Consider the following 17,744-nt stretch of genomic DNA (forward strand, 5'->3'; position numbering starts at 1 on the left):
TATGCTCAAAAGAAGGTATTGATTTCAATGAAATCTTTTTTTCCGTGGTTCGACTAACAACAGTTCGAGTAGTCTTGGCAATGTGTGCTACATTGAACTTACATCTAGAGCAGCTAGATGTTATAACAACTTTTCTTCATAGAAATCTTGAATAATAGATTTATATGCTCCAGCCTGAAGGTTTTGAAGAAAAAGAAAAGAATAACTTGGTTTACAGGTTGAACAAATCTTTGTATGGTCTAAAGCAGGCGCCGAGTTATTGGTATAAGAGATTTGATTCCTTCATTATGTGCCTCGTCTCATCCTTGAACACCAACAACATGTTCCTTATCTGTGAAGGTGATCCGGTGAACGAGATGTTTTTTATCATCCGAGACAAAGTCAAAAGTTCGATGATCAACGGCGATCAGACAGGGTTTTACAATTCCATAACACTGGGCCCTGGTGACTTTTGTGGAGAAGAGTTGCTGACATGGGCCTTGGTTCCGAATTCCGACTCCTTAAACCTTCCATTGTCGACCCGAACGGTGAAGTCGATTTCCGAAGTCGAGGCCTTCACCCTCCGCGCCTGGGATCTCAGATACGTGGCGAAGCAATTCAAGCGAATGCATAGCAAGCAACTGCAACACGCATTCATATACTATTCCCACCAGTGGAGGACGTGGGGAGCTTGTTTCATCCAAGCTGCTTGGAGACGGTACAAGAGGAAAAAGATGGCCATTGAGCTAGCAAAACAAGAGAACTTATTCGACGACATGGACAATAGCAGCGAGGGATTATTAGCCATCGCAGAAGACGATGACGGCGAGGCTGGATCACCGGATACCCACGAGCAGGTCCAACAACCTGATCTTGGTGTCACCCTACTGGCTTCTAAATTTGCTAAAAACACTAGGAAAGGATCACAGAGGATGATGTCACGGCTTGGCCATGATGATTCCATGTTAAAAATGCCCAAAATGTTTAAGCCCGTGGAGCCTGATTTCTCTGCCTTGTAGATCAAAAAGCAGGGATTTACATAGCGTTTTGCTACTGTAATAGCGTCTGCTATATAACAATAGCGGTGACGTCTAATATTATAACATGATCATGATACTTGCAGTCATCACAATAACGTTTGTTATGCCCGCAATTACAACAAATGCAATGTAATACAAATTGTATATATGTGTATGTGTATATAATTTAGAATAGCAAGATAATGTCATTCAGATAATTAAGGGTGATTCGGATTACATTCAAATAGGTAGAGTAACCTTAGGGTGTGTTTGGTTCATGGAATGTAACATTATCTTCAGGAATAGAATTACCGAAATATAACATTACCTAACACATTATTGGGAATATTGCATTGTTGTGTTTGGTTCATTTAACAGGAATGTAAGATTACAGTGTTTGCTTAAAGGAATAAAAGATTATTGGAATATATATTTTACCAAATTGTCTTTATTATATATCGGTTTTTTTAACAAGTTGAATTGTAAATATTCAAATAAAATTATTTGTATAAAAGATCATAGAAAATATATAATTTTACTATTTTTAATTTATATATTTTCTTTAAAAAATTTAAATTCATAAAATTTATATAATTTTTTTACAAAATTTAAAAGATAAATGAAAGGGTTTAATTTTGTTTTAACCCCTGAACTTCATATAAAATTCTAATTATAGATTTTATTGTAAATCTAAAATAGTTTAAGGATAAATTTGTAATTTAGAGTATGTTTGTTTGGCTGTAATTGGTTTTCCAGAAAATGAATTACTGAAATTTGAATTACTGGAACTGGAAAATGAATTACTGGAATTTGAATTCTGGAAAATGAATTACATTTCTGGAAAACGTTTTCCGGAAAATGTTTTACGTAAAATAAATTACATTTTTCTGAAAAACATCTGGAAAACGTTTTATGATGTTTGGAAGATGTTATTTAAACATTTTTCCAATAGTTGAAGAGTTTTTTAAAAATTATTTATTATAATTATTAAATATAATAAATAATATTATTTATCATAAAACTTAATATTATTATTTTAAAATATTAAAATAATTTATTTATTATTAAATATTAGTTTTATAATTTTATTAATAAAAATATTATTTTTTGTATATTTTAGTGAAATAAAATATTATAAATTATATAAATTATTTATTAAAGTAATATTGTTATATTATATTTTAAAAATATTAATTAGTATATTTTAAATATCTTTATTACAATATTATTTAAATATTTAAATAATATTATTCATTATTAAATATAAAAAAAAATTATTATATATTATTAAAATAAAAATATAATATCTTATATTATTATAATATAATTGATTATTTTATATAATATTAAAAATATAATATTATATTATTATAAATATTAATAAATAAATAAATAATATTTTGATGAAAATTATATTAAAATATTTTATTAATATTAAATTCATAAAATAAAATTATTTTGAGTATTTATTATTTGAAGTGAAAAGTTCGGAAAATGACTTACGGAAAATAAATCCGTAAGTCATTTTACAGAAAATACAAAGGAAATTCTGTTACTAGGAAAATGAATTACATTCCGAAAAACCAATTACGTGAAACAAACACGGGAAAACATATTCCCGAAAACGAATTACGTGAAACAAACACGGGAAAATATTTTTCGAAAAACGAATTACGTGAAACAAACACGGAAATTCGGGGAAAACCAATTCCGTAATTCCAATTACGGCAAACAAACACACCCTTAACCTTTGTAAAAAAAATTTATTCAACGACATAAGAATGATATTTTTGAGACAAAAATTATGTTAATGGTATTTTAGTAAAAAACACCGGGAATGTAACAATATCTAAGAGATTAGGGGGAATCACATTCCTGATAATAAGCCCCCAAAATGCCACTTTTGAAAATAACTTATTATCGGGGATTGAGAATCTTTGCAATCCAAACGGGGGAATCATATTCGAGAAAAAAATTTCCCTGATAATCTCACAATCTCCCATCCAAATGCACCCTTAGAGAAATCATCACAAGCTTGTGTGTGGGTATTGTTGGATTTCAATTTGGATAAATAAATTATTAAGGGTTTGATTGTAAATACATTGATATTGACCGAAATTAAAACGGATTCTATCTTAATGTTAGACTTCAAAAATACTAAATGAACATTTCATTCTTAATAGTCATTACTTTAAAATTGTGAAGAGTATTATCAACTTATTCATATGAATTTAACCATCCACTTATATTTTGATGGTTTTTTACTTGCCCTCCCGATTTTAAGGTTTCATATTGACTAATCCGAACTGATCCACGTCGTATACCTGACTTTAGTGGGTTAGTGTGAGTCTCCCAACAGAGATTTTCTGCATACATAAGGATTCAAACTTGAGACTTTGCTTATGCAATATCAAGTTGTTTACCACTTCAACCAACCTTTGTTGGTTATATTTTGATGTTTTTAACCATATATATATATTCTAATAAAATTCGCTAGTCCTGTTAAAATATAAAAATATCTAAATTACAATAAAGATTTACAACCAAATTTTCTTATAATATTGACAAAAAAAATTAATCACTTTAGATCATACAAGTAGTCAATGACTATACATGGAAAATGTTAAAAAACTTCAACCAAAAGACTCGAACGAAAAATATATACGAACAAATCTGACTGCATCAGCAAACGAACCATAAAAGAAGATTAAGTTATTTAAAGACCACATTGAACTGTATATCAGAGCCGAGCATCGTGCGAAACTATCCAATAATACAAAATCACTTATCCAAATTCAACATTAGGGTACAGAGCAGAGAAGATCATCAGGATTGCAAATAAATATCATCTTGATTAGTCGTGAAATTATTAAATCTACTCTTGAGAAAACATAAAATAAAAATAAAGGACAAACAACAACAAAAAAGCGTACTAAGAAGGTGAATAATTCAAAAAAACTAAAAAGAAACAGAAAATACGTGATCAACGACCAACATTAAAATTAATGCCATCATAAAAAAAAATAATTGATTTGATATATAAAGAACTACCCAAATCCTAGAGAAGAAAAATGAGAGAACGACACTCCTCATTTACAATCCGCTTATATTTTGGTTAACTATATATATGAAAATTCATAGTTAAGACAACCAAATCAACTGTTATGCATACTCGTCTAATAAGTGTAACCTTCCACTTAATACTTGAAAAAATAATTCAAACATTTGATGTTGCATTAATTGAGTTTGTAGATAGTTTTTAAGTAGTTTTTATTATTTTGATGGTTCATTTATTGATGCAGTCATATCTATTTGTATCTATCTTTGTTCAAATATTTTGGTTGGATTTGTATCATTGTATGATCTTAAATGACTAATTTTTTGTGTTTTATAGAAAAATATATTAATTATGTATTTAGTTTACATTTATTGTTGTAAACATTTATTATAATTTTGAGTCTTTTTCTTTTAATAAAACTAGATGCTTCTATTAAAAAACTTGATTAAAATATAATTTTATTTTGAAATTAATAGATAAAATTTAATTAACATTAAGTATACAATATTTAATATGTATATATATAATATGTTATTAGAAATATAAAAAGAGAAATAAAGTATTTATGACATTTTAAAATTATATATACAATTATATTTTTTGATATATATATATATATATAATTAAATTTAACATATGTTTATATTGGACTAAATGTACTACAATGCATTTTATAAATTATTTATTAAAAATTAAAATAATTAAAACAATAAATAATTAATCAAAGTAAATTTATCATAATAAATCTCAAAAAAATAATAAGTGATTTTTTTTCAAACTATAGTAGTTGAAATTTTCACCAACCCTCAAGCGTTTTTTATCCTTATTATTAACATGAAAGGTTATTATTAATTTTTTATTTACTACCAGAGTTGCAGTGGAAATTAAAGTTACGAGGAAAATATTTTAATTACTAAAATATATGGATGATTAAAAACTATGAGTAATTTCTTTTAAAAACACTTAATTTTAGTTTTAATAATAAAAAATAATAGACATCTTTATATATATATATTATTTCAATTTTCGTGTATTTGTTAATAACATAAGGGTAAATTACATACGTAGTACCTAAACTATTATTTTTGTTTCGTTTTGATAATCAAACTTTACTTTTTCCAAAATCATACTTAACGTTCAGTTTATGTTTCAATTTGTTATCTCGTCGTTAAAAAATTAATAGAATTGTTGATGCGATAAATTTTTAATTGTTTTTCAATGATGAAGTGACATTATCTTATGATTATACGTCAACATCACCATTAAATTTCTAACAACAGGGTACCAAAATAAAACATAAATTAAACATTATGTATGATTTTAAAAGAAAATAAAATTTAAGTACTAAAATAAAACAAAAATAATAGTTTAGATACTAAACGTACAATTTACCCTTAAAACAATTATCCATATAACCCTAATCTTCTTTTTGAGCACATAAAATCCTTCATCTTAAAAGTAACCAATCACTTTTGGATATTTCTAATTTGCTCATTAACCTCTTATACTATGCATAAAATACTGATTTGATCCCTGTAATCAGTTAATTTAACCTGTCAACTTCACTTTTTCTTAGCAAAGGGATGGGTTGACTTTATGAACTAAATCACATTTTTACAATGTTAAGATAGAATGCTGTGGAAACTTCAGCCAGTACCTTTTAGCAGATAACAAAAGGGATTCTCCCTCCTACACAGTAGTACTTTCACCCTTTTCAGTAAAAACTTCACCTCCATCAAGGACACAAATACAAGTAATTCAGTAAAAACGTTTGAAGAAAACCAATGCAGTTACTATCACTTTTCTTTTACTGGTTTTACAGCGTTTGCTTCAATGTTGATAATAAAGCTAAAGCGGAAGTTGATCGGTGCGGAAATCCTTAGAGTTCAGGGACAATATACACAGACCATGGGGAAGGAAGAAGTAGGCGGCCAAAAATACGAGAACTCCAAGATCAGCTTCTTCACCAACTGCAGGCCGACGAGGGTTAGCCCAGTATATTTGGCTTGCACACCAGAGACAATACAGGCTTGCTATGATTATAATAAGTTTCATTGATTGAAATGATTGTTGTCCGGTAGACTTTGTCGACCGCACTCTGCGAACAGAATAGCAGTATAATATTAGCTCCTCATGGACCACACTCAATGCCGAAAATAAGATGATCAAACAAACATATCAAATTTGAGAAATAAGCACCTGTTAATGTAAATGAAGCCACCAATTAAACAAGTGCACAAGAATCCAACAACCATGACAGCATCCGGGTTAACAGGTGCACGGTTTATCCACCAGCCGGTGCTCAATATCCAAGTATACATGGATGATTTACCGTTTTCCTGTATATTTATATTTGCATAAGGTCTACAAAATTAAGCAAAAGAGATGGTAACCAGAAAATAAAAGATAAGCTACGTGTTTGACATGAATATGCTCAATTTTCTTTCAAGTTTTTCCATGTACCTAGAGCATTCTTCGAGTATCATAATCTACATTCTCATGTCTGGAAATGTGTTGGACGCGGTACTTCAACAAAAACAAAGAAAAAGAGCTACATAGAAAATAAGACATTCAACGGTAGTTAAACCAAAGACATGAAACATAAGTCTTTCCAAGCATCATATTGTTAACATTATGGAGAAACTTTCTAGTTGAAAAAGATCTAGTTTCTGCTTAGTCATAAGGGAAAATTAAGGGAAAATCATACCCTAATAGCTAGTATTTTCTTCTCGTATTTCATTTTTCAAAATTGCAATTCAGATAAGTAACCCGAAATCACAGAGTTGAGAATGTTTTAACAAGGTATGCTCATATCACTCAGTCTAGTCGTATAAAAAGGCCCCTTAACATTATTTAAATAAGACTACTAACATCACCAAATCAGACGATCCCTATCACAGTAAACCGGCAATGTATTCAACTCCTTTTAATCATACCATGTGATATAGGTGCAATGGCAAAGGATAGAAACAAAGAAATTACATTATTTCATCTCAAAGACGCTATCGAGAAAACGAATGATTCATGCTCATAAAAACATTAGTTGCTAAGAAAATGTTCAAGTAAAACAACCATATCTAACCCTTCTTACGAAGTCCAAACTGTTCCCTAACCTACATCGCCCATGATGTCCATATCCAGGAATCCACATTTAAGCAAAATTCATGAATAAGCAACAAACAAACTTTTAATTTCTTAAGAGATCTTAATGATATATCGGACATGCTAGCTCATGGAATCCACACATACATTTTCTTAGCACCAGGTACACCGTTGTGCCATACCAAGATAACTTTTACAGCCTCATATCCAATGAGCCCTTGAGTCATAATTAAGCCATCCATATAGCATTTGGACTAATAAAGTTCAACACTTCGGTCACAAAACGAAACAGAATCATCCATCGTCAAACATTAAATTCCATCTGCATTTGCAAACTGTTTTGCTACCACTTAACATAGAATAAAAAAAACCCATGACATGAAGAAAAGGGTGGTCTAAAATTCACCTCAAACAAATGGTCAAGGAAAAAGTGTGATAAAGAACCAGCTGATATCAACAAGAAGCATTGCATCCTCGAGAGTGGCACCTAAAAAATAAAATACACACATAACAAGATCTGGCATTACAAATTGTTTGATGCAACTGAATCAAATAGTTTTAGCTAATTAACTTGTTCATAAACAAAAGCAGACAACTCATTTGATATTCATCACCATTGTCATCAATCTAACAGCATTTGAATTAGAAATCACTCGAATTAGAACTCAATTGGCTTTAATTGTGTACACTTTACATATTAAAGCTCAAAACAGCTTAATTATGTTCCAAAACAACAGTATTCTCCAAATCCATAAACAAGAAAACCAAAGCCTACCAAACCTCTAGCTCAAACAACAGATCAATTACCAAAAACCAAGATCAGAAGAATACCATTTTTCTATTTTCCCACAATAAATGTAAATGAAAAGAAAAAGAAATAAAAATCCTTATTCAAGTTAAAACAAACACAACTCACCCCCGAAACAGAATCAAGAAGATTTCTTTGCACCAAAACACTTGATACCCAAGAGTAGAGAAGGCATAGAGGAAACCCCAGAATCAAGACATAATAAAAAGGGTGATGGATTGCATCAGCTAAAGAAGAGAGAAGTGAAGAGTCGAGGAAGAGAACGGAGCTCAGCCACTCCGAGAAGGAGCCAACGTCGGGGCCGAAGAAGGCGTTGAGAGTATAGGTGAGGGTGTGGTGAGGGGAGAAACGTCCACCGGTGAGGTGGGTAAGAGCTATGCCGGAGCTCATGGCATACATAAGGTGGGGACCTGGGCCTGGCATTCCCTTTGGTGGTGGCGATTGCCAGCAACAGCGCTTCTCTGGGTGGAATTTGATGGTCCTTGACCCTATCGGGTAACTTTTATTCGCAAGGGAAAAGGAGAAGCCTTAAACGTCAAGTGAAACTTTGTATAATGCAACAAAAGGTAGGGTGAATATCTGATGCACTTGAATTTGGTTAAAAAACTTTTAAGTTATTTAGTTACGAGTGTCGAGTTTTAAGTTATTTAAGTTAATGAATTATATTTAATGTTAAACTATTGAATTAATATTTTATATATTTAGGATAAAGTAGATAAGTGATCATGATTATAAAATATTATTTTATTAAATCTCTAGATAAAATAATTTTCTAATTATAAGATATTACTTTATTGAATTATCTGATAATTTACAATTAGACACTTAACAAAATAATGTCTTAAAAGATTAATTTATAATTTTTAATAGTTATAGAACTAAATAAACAACATTTTATAATCGAAATATCATTTATGTATTTTACTTTTAAAAAAATCATAAAATGATAGGTGTACTCCACAAGTTTTATTAAATTATTATTTTTATTAAATCTCAAATTTAACAAGTTTAATCTTAACTTTTTTTAAATATTCTTTAGATCAAATAAAATTTTGGATTTGACACGTTTCAATCAAATTGAATCTTGAAATCTTTTATTAGATTGGCCCTAAACTAAATAAGTTGATAATGATATAAAAGTATTAAAGGGACATTTCCACTGAAGTTTTCAATTTCAGGGTCAATTTGGTTCCAAAACTTTAGGGGTCAATTTGTTTAAATTTGTTAAATTTAAGGGTCAATTAGATCCAACAAAATGATTCATAGGGTAATTTGACCAAACTTAAGGATGGATTTATGGTTTAAGAACTAGGAAGATTCCGTGTCCAACTATTAAGACGGAATCACTTTTCTTTCCCATATTTACCCTTAGAAATGGTGATAAAATGACTGTAATACCTAATCTTCCAGCTGTCAGATTCTGATTGATCGGTTTTTAAATCCAAAAATACCCTTAACGGAGCACATATAACTCCCAAAACCCCCAACTTTTCGCTCTTAATCGCTCATATCATTGTGGATTCAACTGAGATAATAATTTTAGGGTTTTAGAGGCAAGAGAACACAAAGAGGAGGAGGTCAAAAGATAGAGTAGAGGTTAACTTTTTAGGGTTAGAATTTTTAGAAGGTTTCTTTTTGGATTAAGAAAACAAAAATGATGGCTGATAAAGGGAAGATGAAAGTTGCTGAGAAAGGAGAAGAAGAGAGATCTGAACAAATCGATGGAGAACTCGTCCTTTCCATTGAGAAGCTTCAAGAGATTCAAGACGAGCTTGAAAAGGTCCATTTCTTTTATTCGCATTTAACTTTCATTTTAGATATCCTTGTGTGTATATGCTCTGATTTTTGCTTGTTTAGGTTTGTATGAAAATCCATGAATTGTTTCCTATCTGAATTGAGTATTTATATTTTTTGCTAATTGTTAAAAGTGTCTAAAATTGTATTTGATGTAATTTCAATTGTGGATCTATGAAATAAATGTTGGCGTAACCGTCTTTCGGGTGGGTCTCGAAATTGGGTTTCGATTTGAAAAATGTGGATTAGAGTCGTCACCGATCATTTATTTAAAACTAAATAGGTTGACCGGATACCTTATTTCTTACATGATCTGCGTCTTACCAAAGATGTGTCGGATTCGAGAGTCGGTTACAGTCAAGAAAGGTACTGCCCTTTCGGTACTACGTAATTTTCAGTTGTCTTAAATTAAGAAAAATTGAAAGTTTAAATTAAAATATAAAGGAACGATCTAAATTACTTACCTCTGATAAATTTAAAAGTGTACTCTTAAAAGATCAAAATAAGATGTTAGATAAATAAAATAAATAAAAAGTCCATGATAATAACAATGATAATAATAAGGATGAAGTAAAAAAAAATAAAAACAAATACAAAGAATGATAATAGTTATAATAAAAATAAAAAAAGGAACACATATGTGTATATACAATAGATAAAATAGAAAAATAAATTATATAAGAATATGTACATATATACATAAGTAAAGACTAACTAAAATAATAGTAATAAATAATACGTATATATATAGTAATGTTTAAAAAAAGAAAAAATATAAATATATATATATATATATATACCTCACATCAAAGTATTATAAAAATAGAATATATATATATATATAAATATATATAATAACAACATTTAAACAACTCTCTCCCATCAATTCACCGAAGGTGGGGGAGAGGAAAAAAAAATTAGTGAATGGAGACAAATGTGGGGCTAGGTAGGTGTGTAGGTAGTATAATAATAATAAAATAATATATATATAATAATAACAAAGACAAAAGATCTAAAAAATAAAAAATATAATATAATAATAATGAATAAAAATGAAAATAATAAATATATAAAAAATAAATAGAAATATACATAAGATATAAAAGAAATAATTAAAATAAAAATAAATAAATATATACACATATATATAGTAAAATAAAATAATCAAAATTGTAATAGTATTTAATATATATATATATATAGAAAAAGGACGTATATGAGATATGTATATATAAAGGAATAAAATAATAATGAAAATATAATATATAATAATAGTAGGGGATCAAATTAAAATAAAACCAAAATTAAGGGGGCAAAATGCAAAGAAATGTTAAGGTGTAAATTCAATTCGGGGTTAAAATTATGCTTTAAAAACGACGGGGGACCAAAAGAGTTGTTTACCCTATTTTAAAGAGAAACACGCGGATCTCCCTTGGATGGGTCGGGTTGACGCGCGGATCCAACTCGGGTTAATGGGCCGAGTATTTAAGTCAATCTCCACAAACAAATTTTATTTTTCTCCCCCACACCAAAATGAATAAAAAACGGTCCCCATGCTTTTCTCTGAAATCATTCAAGGTGTTCTTCATTTTTGAAGAACACAACCGCTGCAAACCCAGAGCACGGTGGCCACCGCCTCGCCTGCCGCCATTCATCGGCGGTGACACACCAAAAAAATAGATTTTCAAAGAGCTCTTTCCCTCCTCGAACTGAAAATCAAATCGGTTTTACAAGATATGCCTCGGGGGAGGGTAGGTCTAAGATCAAAGTCTCGGCCCTCCCCTAAAAACTCATCGGCCGAACACCTTTCGAGAAAAAAAACATGCACGAAGCAAAGCATACGCAAAGAAACCGAATCAGAAAAAAGGTAAAAATACCTTTTACGTTTATTTCGTTTTTGAAATGTTTACAAACCCTCCATCTACTCTTGCTTCTTTGTATTTTTTATGCCTCTCTCGTATGCAATCTCTGGTTACATTGTGTAAACTCTCTGTGTAATCGTGTCCCTCCCCCCATTCTGTGTCCTAGTTACATGTTTTTATAATGGAAATAACTAGGAGTTTCATTCCAAATGAAACACTGATATCTTGTGTTTGTTGGCGTGTTGGTGATGTTGAGGCGAGAAACCCGGCAGTGGACTCGGTGGATTGTTGCCGTGACGTTTGGATGCTTGACCAAGGGATTCGACCGAGCAGCGTGAGCAGCGAGGACTCGTAAGGCAATGGATGCAACGCCGCTTGGAATGCTAGCTGGAAACCCTAGCTCGTGTGCATGTTTAGGGTTAGACTAGGGCACTCTGTTGGGCCCCGTATAATATGATCTTGGGCCTGACACAAAAAAATAAAAATAAAATGTAAATATATGATATAGTTTGCAATAATGTATATTATAAAAATAATATTAATCAAAAGTAAATTATAAAAATAATATTAATCAAAAGGGACGAAATTAGGTGTCTTCAAATGTTCAAAATACTATTCATGTGATTTTTAGTTTAAATACCTGGTCTGTTTCTTGCCGTATAGATGTTGGATATATCTGAATTATTGTAGGAAGATTGACTCATTTAATTGTTGCCTTCTGTGTGTTTAATTGTTCATCTTGCTTTATTATATTGTGGAGAAGGTGATTTAATTTGATATGTTCGCATATGACTTATGAGCTTATTCATGAAGTGTTAAATGATAACACATTGGTGTTTCTATATTTATTTCTTCTGTTCCTTTTGTGGTGCGAAGTAGATCAATGAGGAGGCGAGTGAGAAAGTCTTGGAAGTGGAGCAGAAGTACAATGTGGTTCGCAAGCCGGTCTATGATAAGCGGAGTGAACTAATCAAGTCCATTCCTGATTTCTGGTTAACAGCTGTAAATGATTCTACTATTTCCTATTAATTTATGGGATTTTTTCTTACAGAAGAAGGTTTTAAGCTAATACACATTCTTGACATGCAGTTCTTGAGTCATCCTGTTCTTGGTGAACTTTTGACTGAAGAGGACCAGAAGGTTTAATGTCATTTTTTTCCAAAGCTGAAATTAATTCTGCACTTCATTTCTTTTGCAAAATGATTTGTTGTTTGATTTTCTTGTTCTGGATGTTTGCCTGATTTTTTATCTTCTTTCAATTACTTTTATTTGTTAGATATTTAAGCATATTAACTCACTTGAAGTGGAGGATTTCAAAGATCTGAAATCTGGATACCATATTACATTTGTAAGTTCATTTATGTTATTCCTTTTAAACTTTTTGGTAGGCAATTAAAATTGTTCACACGTTCTTTTTCTTGCATTTGATTGCTGGTACAGAAATGACATTAGTTCATGCTTTAATCGACTTTGATTATAATTTTTCAGAACTTCAACCCCAATCCATATTTTGAAGATACAAAGCTTACGAAGACCTTTACATTCCTTGATGAGGGAACCAAAATTACTGCCACCCAGATCAAGTGGAAAGAGGGAATGGTGAGGGCTTCTCTGCGTATGATGTCCCTTCATCTTCTTTTTATCTGTCTTACTTGGTTATGATATAAAATCACTTTCCTTAAACATCAAGGGCTTGCCCAATGGAGTTAATCATGAGAAGAAAGGAAACAAGTGACAGTTTTCTGAAGAAAGGTTTGTGTATCTTACCTGTCAATGAATTCTCTTGGTATCTTAGAACTTCAGTAAAAAAATCATGTTCTGAAAATTGTAATGTAGTCTTGCATTTAAGCCTAGCGTTATATAAGAATCTCATTTTTGAGTCATTGTCCTGTTTTATTGTGCCTAACCTTAACTGATTGAGGTTTCCTTTTACTGAAGATGAGTCTTCTAAGTAAAAATTCCGAATTGTAAAGCATCAAAGGCTGATAATTAAGAGGATATATGCCACATTTTTTATAATTTAGTTTTATTCTAAAATAATTCATTAGTTATGAGGATATCCTAGCATTTAGAGCTAGTTTTTAAACCAAAATATTTTTGTCGGCTCAAAATTTTGAATAGAAGAGAGACAAATTAACATTTATACGTGCAATTGTATTATCTATCTTGGTCTAGTTAAGAAATTTGTGTTCATTTTAATTTCTTGGAAAGCCTTTTTTAGTTTTCTTATAAATGGTATATATTTATATGTATATATATAATTTTTTAGTTTCTTATAAGTTGCATTTGAACTTTAACATGCCAGTCATTTGCTGTGTTATAAAGTCTGCATCGATTTATGCCAGTCTTGTATTTGGTTCTTAGATTCTCACTTAGCCAAGCTACAATTCAGACTATAATGTGCTAATTTACCTACGCATATAATCGCAGCTTCTTTACCTGGTTTGCTGATGCTCAGCAGAAAGATGACATGGATGAAATTCATGATGAGGTAAACTCTATATGCACATACTATCAATCTGTATTTAGTTATGTATTTGTGTTTTTTAATGAGATGGTCTAAAATTCACTTGATAATCGTTACAGGTAGCAGAGATTATCAAGGAGGATTTGTGGCCCAATCCTCTCACTTATTTCAACAATGTAACTTATTTTTCGTCTGGCTTCTTTCTCTGATTTTGTTACATACTCTGTTTAAATTATGTTTTGCATCCTTTGCTTATTGTTAGCTGTAACTTCCTGATGCAGGAGGCTGATGAAGAGGATTTTGATGGTGATGAAGAGGTAGTTTTTTCTTCAAAAAATAGCACATGCTTTGCGTCTCACCCCAACTTGCCCCTCTTTTAAATCGAAATTACATGTCTGTTGGTTTTATGGTCTTTGTTTTAACGTTTGTTTAGTTTATTTTTCATCAAATATTAAGTAGTTTGTTCTATTTCTGTGATAGATAGGTTAGGGAGAAGCATATTTAATAGATAGTATTTTGAAGTTAAAATATGAGTTTATCAAGAACCCAAAACTGGTGATCTTGATAACAAAATGGGAATATAGATTGCAATTAGTGACATTTATGTGAGGCGTGTTTGCTAGAGCTTGCTTTATGAATTTGCTTTTACCAGCCGTTGGACTTTATATTTGTCTCATGGTTTTGGTATTCAATAGTTCATAACCGGTTCTTCATATAATGTTATGCTACTTGGTTATTGAATTTAATTTTACGTTGGAAATGACTGGTTTTTTCTTTATAAACTAGAGTAAAAGGGCTTATCTATAATGTAGTGGATGTGGTTAGATGCAGGTTTCTTTTGGTATGATGATTTTGTTGATTATACTAAGTAATGTAGAAGTCACTTTATATAAATATATTTAGCCTGCCACAATTTACCATATCAATCCTGGAGAAGCCGGTTGAATCAGGTTAGTGTGGGAGGACTCTATAAACATGTATTATTTTGTTTTGGCCTAATGATAATCTGAGGTGTTTTGTAGACTATTTAGAGCAAAAGTCATCTCCTACCCACCAAATCAGTGGGATGGATTCATGGGTTTATCCTCTTGTGCATGCCAGTTAGATTACTTTGGAGTTTGGACTGGTTTAGCGCTAAAACTATACCGAATTCAGCATTCTGGTTTCAGGATGAAGATATTTAGTCTGGAATACCGATGAATAAAGTACTTGATTTAGCGGTATAGAGGAAAAAATTGGGAATTAGGTTGAAATAGCAATGGTGGAAATTGTGGCGATTCGAGAGCATTCCATTCTAGGGAATATTTGCATCTAGGTCCTAGTTACTCTTGATCTTTAGTGTCTGTGTCGGACATTGACACATATCCAGATATGCTTCGGGCAACACGATCTTACAAAGATCATCCAAATACACTGAAAAGCTTAGAAAAAAATGAGCATACCTATATATGATAGCTACACCCTTGTTCGAGTACTATACATACAGGTTGCCATTTATGTATAAGGCTGTATTGCAAGTCATATCCGCTTTTGAATCCAGACAAACATTTCATTTGTTATACTCGTGCTGATGCATTACATTTCATGTGTAGATCACTTTTGTGCATGTTTGTAAGTTAGATTGATATATAATTTTATTGTTTTGAATTTCTCAAGCTTGTTTAATGTTATCTAGCATGTACTTTATAAGTTGTGAGTTGCATCGTTACCATTGAGCCCTACTCATTGCAGAAGGAATAGGAATTTTGTTTATCTTCTTGTTAATATATTTTTGTCCATTGATAGGGAAAAGATGAAGATGACGACGACGAAGATGTGGATGATGATGATGAGGACGACGATTAACAAAAATGAGTGCTGGCCTTTAATTCTCTTTAGTTGATGGCCTTGCTTTAGTAAGGACTTGTGAAAAGCTAGCTCATAGTGGTTGCTAAGTAAGGCTTTGGGGAGGATGACCATCTTTAAAGATAGCTTCCTTTTTGCTCCTCTCTCTTTTACCTTTAATATCTATTTTTTATGCCTATGTTTTTGTTTTTTTCCTGAATCGGAACATGGAATGATAGCATATATATCGCACATTTTTATTATTTTATATTATATTTGCTTTATATATGTTTAATTTAGGGTAGAGTACATAAATTGTCACTCTATTATAGAGTGTTTTATTGAATCTCTTGATTATTAAAAGTTACAAAATGGTTCTCTGATTGTAGGATGTTTTATCACTGAAAAAGGGTGAGCTACAAATATATGAATGGAGTGTTCATCTTGTAACTTTTAATAGTTGAAGGAGTCAACAAAGCAATAACATATCATCAGAAGATTATTTTGTAATTTTTAATACACAATAAAACAATATATTATAGTTGATAGACCATTTGTGTATTTTACTCTTTAATTTAATAATGTTCATTCGTGCTCCATTTATCTAAATTATGCATATTTAGTTTTATATAAGTATATAAATATTTTAATTGGTAAATATATTAAAAATTAGTCAATTAATACTAGAGTTGGGTCTAATACCTGAATTTGATGGGTTTCAACTTGATTGTAATTGGTTGGATTTAAAAAAAAATAGGTTTGGGTTTGATATGGTTTTTTAAAGAATATGTTTGGGTTAGATTCTGGTTTAAGATAAAAAATATTCGACGTGATTTGAAAAATAATGTTATTATATCTTATATATTTAGCAATGATTGCAATAATATCTCCCTTTATATTATATTTTCAATTATATTTTTATTTTTATTAAATAAAATTAATATTTTTTATAAATATATTTGTTTCTGACCGGATTTGGGTTTTAGGTCAAGGAGACAGTTTGGGTGAAGACATTATAAATTTTTGTCAAGTGGATGATGTAAACTTCTTGGGTCGATTTGGGTTAGTCGAAAATTTGACTTAACTTGACTCATATTCATCCGTAATTAAGAATATAAAAATCAAATTGAATATAAATTTTACTATAAGAGAGATTGTATTATTAATGAGTTTTTAAAATATATATAAGTAAATAGTTTAAAAATAATATGAATTGATGTTTTATCAGTAATAAACTATGTAAATTGATGTTTTATATTTTGTATGTTTATTATTTATAGACTGTTGCCCTTATAGTAAATCCAATTTATCAATTTCATCCTTATTTTTTTGCACTAATTTAGCCCTCGAAGTTGTTTAGGGTATTCATTTTAACCCTTGAAGTCTGTTAATCATTTTGACTAACAGAATTGTGAGGTTTTTGCGTATGTTAATAGAGTAATTTTGGGCTGGAGTACTACTATTGGATGAACAATACTAATATCGTTCATGAGTTAGGACAAATCAGGGTTTTTGACTGGGCAATATCAAAAATAAAGGTGTGATATTGATATCAAGGTCCAATTTTATATTCCAACAGCGAAATTTGGTACCGATACCCTAGAATATTGTTAATACCATAGGATAATATCTATACTTAGGGGAATTTTCCAAATACCGAATGCAAAAATAGTACTGACACGTCCGGGAGTATCAATACCACAAAAGGATAGTATCGATACTTTGAATGGGATTATCTATAGTTGTGAGAACTTCTAAACATTGAATGCAAAAAAGGTATGTAACATCCCAAAAATCGGGTTAGTGACCAAAGTGTAAAATTTTAAAGATT

General features: G+C 30.6%; 3 protein-coding genes across 3 annotated transcripts; 2 read left to right on the top strand and 1 right to left on the bottom strand.

Annotated features, from left to right (window-relative positions):
• Window positions 1–287: 287 nt before the first annotated feature.
• Window positions 288–998, top strand: LOC120191886 (probable cyclic nucleotide-gated ion channel 16). The gene has a single exon (XM_039194763.1). It carries the CDS (start codon window positions 288–290, stop codon window positions 996–998), a length of 711 nt encoding a protein of 236 aa, XP_039050694.1.
• Window positions 999–5,694: 4,696 nt separating this feature from the next.
• Window positions 5,695–8,486, bottom strand: LOC120191693. The gene is made up of 4 exons (XM_039194607.1): window positions 8,075–8,486; window positions 7,565–7,645; window positions 6,256–6,395; window positions 5,695–6,154 (listed from the first exon to the last, which is right to left on the bottom strand). The coding sequence occupies exons 1-4, from the start codon at window positions 8,387–8,389 to the stop codon at window positions 5,905–5,907; spliced, it is 786 nt and encodes a 261-aa protein (XP_039050538.1). The 5' UTR covers window positions 8,390–8,486; the 3' UTR covers window positions 5,695–5,904.
• Window positions 8,487–9,476: 990 nt separating this feature from the next.
• On the top strand, window positions 9,477–16,197 carry LOC120191745 (NAP1-related protein 1-like). The gene is made up of 10 exons (XM_039194666.1): window positions 9,477–9,746; window positions 12,502–12,624; window positions 12,712–12,762; window positions 12,899–12,970; window positions 13,111–13,221; window positions 13,313–13,374; window positions 14,053–14,113; window positions 14,209–14,265; window positions 14,371–14,406; window positions 15,875–16,197. Exons 1-6 carry the CDS (start codon window positions 9,621–9,623, stop codon window positions 13,355–13,357), a joined length of 528 nt encoding a protein of 175 aa, XP_039050597.1. The 5' UTR covers window positions 9,477–9,620; the 3' UTR covers window positions 13,358–13,374; window positions 14,053–14,113; window positions 14,209–14,265; window positions 14,371–14,406; window positions 15,875–16,197.
• Window positions 16,198–17,744: the final 1,547 nt, after the last annotated feature.

The sequence above is a fragment of the Hibiscus syriacus genome, unplaced genomic scaffold (genome assembly GCF_006381635.1).
Source record: "Hibiscus syriacus cultivar Baekdansim isolate YM2019G1 unplaced genomic scaffold, ASM638163v2 tig00116971_pilon, whole genome shotgun sequence".
NCBI classification, from domain to species: domain Eukaryota; kingdom Viridiplantae; phylum Streptophyta; class Magnoliopsida; order Malvales; family Malvaceae; genus Hibiscus; species Hibiscus syriacus.

Bases quoted from the DNA above. Each gene is read 5' to 3' on its own strand.
- LOC120191693 (XM_039194607.1), bottom strand. From the start codon at position 8,389: ATGCCAGGCCCAGGTCCCCACCTTATGTATGCCATGAGCTCCGGCATA. The intron at 6,396-7,564 runs GTGAATTTTAGA...ATAAATATACAG, and splicing joins TCCTTGACCATTTGTTTGAG to GAAAACGGTAAATCATCCAT. The intron at 6,155-6,255 runs GTGCTTATTTCT...TTCTGTTCGCAG, and splicing joins GGCTTCATTTACATTAACAG to AGTGCGGTCGACAAAGTCTA.
- LOC120191745 (XM_039194666.1), top strand. From the start codon at position 9,621: ATGATGGCTGATAAAGGGAAGATGAAAGTTGCTGAGAAAGGAGAAGAA. The intron at 12,971-13,110 runs GTAAGTTCATTT...ATAATTTTTCAG, and splicing joins CTGGATACCATATTACATTT to AACTTCAACCCCAATCCATA. The intron at 13,222-13,312 runs GTGAGGGCTTCT...TTAAACATCAAG, and splicing joins TCAAGTGGAAAGAGGGAATG to GGCTTGCCCAATGGAGTTAA.
- LOC120191886 (XM_039194763.1), top strand. From the start codon at position 288: ATGTGCCTCGTCTCATCCTTGAACACCAACAACATGTTCCTTATCTGT.